Genomic DNA, 5222 nt, shown 5'->3' on the forward strand with positions numbered 1-5222 from the left:
CAAATCCCGATTTAATTCAATTTATGCTGTTATCAGTGTTTGCAATGATAGCATGGCTGTGGTGTCACATCAATGTATGCGCTCGGTGTTTGCTGATATCAAACTGTAGCATTAGGACCACTGAGTTAACCTTTGTAGTGATACTCACTCCTTTTTATTTAGACCTGGTTTAATTCGGGGGGTTAGGGGAATCTTACAATGTCACGTGACTGAACCGTTATACCGATTGAAAAAAAAATCAGATGAGGAGGGTATTATTGTTGTCTCAGACAGATTGCTGTGTCTGACTTTGAGTTACTGCAACGGCAGAGGGCAGCAATACTACTTGGAAGCGTGTAATCCACCAAACCAACAAAGAAGAAGATAGCGCCACTTCTAACCTTCCAGACTCAGCTCAGCAAGAGAGCGTCAAGAGCAACCGTCGCAGAACTGTCAACTTTCTATTTCATTGTAAGTGTACCATTAAACATGAAATTCAACTTTAACCATAGTTCGCATGGCCAGTTTTCTTGTTGCGTCGAAAGCATTCCTCAGTCACAGGCTTTGCCTTAAGTTGTATTTAGTTTTCTGGAAAGTTCGTGCTAATGCAGCATGTTTAAGATTTTAGCTAGCTTTACTGCGAAACACACACCAGTTTAATTGACGAGAAACAGCTAAAGACAATGCCACGTTGTGATTTTTGTGGCAAGTCCGTGAGGACACTGAAGGGTTATGTACTTCATTGCAAACTTCATCGAAATGAGCCGCGATGTACATTTAAATGTTTTGGAGCCGACTGCAGGCAGACATTTGTCCAGTATGGGGCTTTCAAGGCGCATTTTTATCGAAAGCACATTTCTCCCACTCCTGTTACCGACAAGATTACGCTTAGCACTTTTAAATGCGCAGTGGCATTGTGTGAATGTCAGTTTACAGACTTAAAAGTTCTAATAGCTCACTTGAAGGACCACATTGAGGAAGGACATGAGGTTACTTGTCCACTAAGAGGGCGCACACGTGTTTTCACAGTCAAATCATATTTTACTGCCCACATGTCACGGAAACATAAAACCTTTGCAGATGGTCAAGTACAGGGAGGAATGGGAAAAGGAAAACACCTGTCTGGGAAAATGCACGATAACACCTTTAACCCTGATGCACCCGCCAGGGGGAGAGCGGCGGGGTCGGGGGATACGGGTCCCCCGCGGAGGGAGGGAGGAGGTTGGGGTCGCGAGATCCCCCCCGATGGGATGGGGATGGGATGGGATGGCGGGCTCGGGGGATACGGGTCCCCGCGGAGGAGGGAGGAGGTTGGGGTCGCGAGATCCCCCCGATGGGATGGGGATGGGATGGGATGGCGGGCTCGGGGGATACGGGTCCCCCGCGGAGGGAGGGAGGAGGTTGGGGTCGCGAGATCCCCCCCGATGGGATGGGGGATGGGATGGGATGGCGGGGGTCGGGGGGATACGGGTCCCCCGCGGAGGGAGGGAGGAGGTTGGGGTCGCGAGATCCCCCCCCCCCCCGATGGGATGGGGATGGGATGGGATAGGGATGGGATTGGAGAGAGAGAGAGAGAGAGAGAGAGAGAGAGAGAGAGAGAGAGAGAGAGAGAGATATAAAGTCTTGTAAAAAGGTGGTCGAGAAACACCCCGGCGAAAGCAGAAGAAGACGAAGAAGAAGAAGAAGAAGAAGAAGATAATGTCACGCACTAGACCGTGGGAGCCAAAGAGCACTAAGGTCGGTACAGGCGGATCGCAATCGCCAGCGGTGTCCTCCTCCTCCTCCTCCTCCTCCTCCCGCTCACCATCACCGTCGCCATCGCCATCGCATTTGGCGTACGCTGCGTGGTCGGCTCCGGTGGCTCCGTTGTTGCGACCGGCCACGTTTCGCTATCGAGGGCTAGGGGTCGAGGAAGACCAAGAGCAGCGGCAGCAGCGGCAGCAGCAGCAGCAGCAGCAGCAGCAGCAGCAGCAGCTACAGGAGAACTTGGAGGAGGACGAGAGCAAGGAAGAGGAGCAAGAGGCCGAGGGGGACGACAACGACGACCCGACGGCCCGAACGCTCGCAGACGACGAGGAGGAGGAGAGCCACTCGGAGGATCAGGAGGACGAAAACGATGGGGTGGGTAGTTGCGAGGAAGACGATCGCGGTTACGAAATGGCGTCGCAACTCTGCCAGGACGGCGGCTCGCAAGGCGAGTCGAACCGCCGAGAGGGAGAGGAAGAAGAAGCAGGCGCCGACCCACCGGGGCGGGGGACTCGGGAGATTTGGCAAGAGGACGACGCCGGCCGCGCTGCAGGTGGCGTTCATGATCCTGGGCGCGATCGCGGCCGCGGCGCTGTCGGTGAAACTCGCGACGCTGATGTAGCCGACGATTACGACTACGACGATGACGAAGAAGACAAAGACTATGAAGAAGAAGAAGAAGAAGAAGAAGAAGAAGAAGAAGAAGAAGACGTCCTCGCCGATGATGATGATGATGATGAAGAAGAAGAAAAAGAAGAAGACAAAGACAATGAAGAAGAAGAAGAAGACATCCTCGCCAATGATGATGAAGAAGAAGACAAAGACAATGAAGAAGAAGAAGAAGAAGAAAAAGAAGACATCCTCGCCAATGATGATGAAGAAGAAGAAGAAGAAAAAGAAGAAGAAGAAGAAGAAGAAGAAGACAAAGACAAAGACTATGAAGAAGAAAAAGAAGACATCCTCGCCAATGATGATGAAGAAGAAGAAGAAGACGTCCTCGCTGATGATTATAACGATGACGATGAAGAAGACAAAGACTATGAAGAAGAAGAAGAAGAAGAAGAAGAAGAAGAATTAGAATTAGAAGAAGAAGACGACGACCTCGACCCGCCGGGACGAGGCCCCACCGAAGAGGCCGTGGCGGCGGCGCGAGACGAGGCCTCCGCGTTCATGGCCTACTTCCCGCCGGAGATAGAGGACTCGGTGATCGCCATGACCAACCTGGAAGCGGGCAGGCGCAGGCCCGCCATCGACGGATGGAAGCCCATGGGCCGCGTCGAGTTCCGAGCCTACCTGGGGCTGCTCGTGCTCGCCGGCGTGTACAGGTCCCGGGGAGAGGCCTGCGAGAGCCTGTGGGACGCCGAGAGCGGCAGGTCCGTGTTCAGAGCCACGATGCCGCTCAAGACCTTTCGAGCCTACTCGAGCGCGCTGCGCTTCGACGACAGGGAGACCAGAAGGGCCGGGCGAGGCGAAGGCGAAGGCGAGGGCGATAGCTGCTACGACAAACTGGCCCCCATCAGAGCCGTGTGGGACGAGTGGTGCGCGAGGTTGCCCGCCATGTACCGCCCGGGACCGGAGGTCACCGTCGACGAGAGACTGGTGCCGTTCAGAGGTACGTACGTACGTACTATGTGGTGTGTGTGTGTGTGTGTGTGTGTGTGTGTGTGTGTGTGACTGGGGGAAGAGAGGAGGAATAGGAGCGGGAATGACGAAAACGGGCTAGCTCGCTGCTCTGTTGCATACTCGTGTTGGGTTCCGCGTTTGTGCTGCTTTCGCATGACTCTTTATGTCTATGAAGCTATGAAGTCTATGACTCTTTATGTCTTTATGTCTATGAAGCTATGAAGTCTATGACTCTTTATGTCTTTGTATTTTTGAAGCGCCTTGAGGCGACTTTTGTTGTGATTTGGCGCTATATAAATAAAATTGAATTGAATTGAATGTCTTCTCCTTGCGTTTCTGCCCCAATCTCCCCCCACACTTTCCCACATCTCTCTCTCTCTCTCTCTCTCTCTCTCTCTCTCTCTCTCTCTCTCTCTCTCTCTCTCTCTCTCTCTCTCTCTCCATCCATCCATCAGGACGGTGTCCGTTCAGACAGTACATGCCCAGCAAGCCGGCCAGGTACGGGATCAAGATATGGGTGGCGTGCGACGCGCGTTCCAGCTACGCGTGGAAGATGCAAGTCTACACCGGCAAGCCCGACAAGCGCGGCCCTCCCGAAAAGCACCTGGCCACTCGAGTGGTCGTGGACCTCACCGAGGGACTGACTCCGGGACGCAACGTCACGTGCGACAACTTTTTCACCTCGCGCGAGCTCGCCGATAGGCTCTATCGCGAGAGAGGCCACACCGTGCTGGGCACTCTGCGGTCGAACAGACCCGAGATCCCCAGAGAGCTGCGCTGCGTCAAGGGCAGGGCCGTGGGCTCCGTCGAATCCGTGGTACTCGCCGGCTCCGCGGGACGAGGGGGAGGAAGAGGAGGACGAGAAGGAGGAGGAGGAGGAGGAGGAGGAGGAGGAGGGCCCGACACGATCATCCTCTCCTACGTGGCCAAGAAGAACAAGAACGTGCTGCTCCTCACCACAGCTCCTCGTTACCACCATCGCTCCGGCCCCGAGCCCCGGCCTAGCCGCCGCATCAGCAACAGCAGCAACAGCAGCGGCAGCAACAGAAGCGGCGCGAAACCGCCCTTGGTGCTGCATTACAACCGCACCAAGGGAGGAGTGGACAACCTGGACAAGGTCGTGAGCACGTACAGCTGCAGGAGAAAGACCCGCAGGTGGCCCGTGGCCCTTTTCCACAACATGGTCGACGTGGCGGCCTACAACGCGTTTGTGCTGTGGAGGGAAATTCACCCCGACTGGATGCCGGGCAAGCTCAACAGACGACGGCTCTTCCTCGAGCGACTGGGCAAAGCGCTCGCGCGCCCCATGCTCGAAGCCAGGGCGGCTTTAGCTCGAGGACCGGGAGGAGGAGGAGGAGGAGGAGGAAGAGGAGGCAGAGTCACGGCCCGAGGCGCTACCGCCGAGGCAGCCTCTAACAACAACGCTACGCCACGCGACTCCTCTCCGGTCAAGAGGCGCAGGTGCCGCGTGTGTCCCAGGAGCAAAGACGTCAAGACCAAGATCCTGTGCCGCGAGTGCCGAGCGCACGTGTGTACAAACTGCGCCGTCACGTACTGTCCCAACTGCGCCGCTTCTTCTTCTTCTTCCCGCGACGCCGCTCCCCGGACGCCACCGACGCCGTGATAACACAAGCGCCCCAACGGTGGTCCCCTAGCGACCCCCCACCCCACCTTATCATCATCATCATCATCATCATCATCATCATCATCATCATCATCATCATCACACAATATATGCCCCCGGGGGGGTCCTAGTGACCCCAAACCTATCATCATCATCATCATCATCATCATCATCATCATCATCACCACATATGCCCCCCCGGGGGGGGTCCTAGTGACCCCAAACCTATCATCATCATCATCATCATCAT

General features: G+C 55.2%; 1 protein-coding gene across 1 annotated transcript; it reads left to right on the forward strand.

The window, feature by feature from the left end:
* Positions 1 to 2895: 2895 nt before the first annotated feature.
* Positions 2896 to 4972, forward strand: LOC113024971 (piggyBac transposable element-derived protein 4-like). Its single transcript, XM_026172270.1, has 3 exons — positions 2896 to 3337; positions 3804 to 4165; positions 4283 to 4972. The coding sequence occupies exons 1-3, from the start codon at positions 2896 to 2898 to the stop codon at positions 4970 to 4972; spliced, it is 1494 nt and encodes a 497-aa protein (XP_026028055.1).
* The last annotated feature ends 250 nt before the right edge of the window (positions 4973 to 5222 follow it).

Source organism: Astatotilapia calliptera, chromosome 7 (genome assembly GCF_900246225.1).
Source record: "Astatotilapia calliptera chromosome 7, fAstCal1.2, whole genome shotgun sequence".
Classification (NCBI taxonomy): Eukaryota; Metazoa; Chordata; class Actinopteri; order Cichliformes; family Cichlidae; genus Astatotilapia; species Astatotilapia calliptera.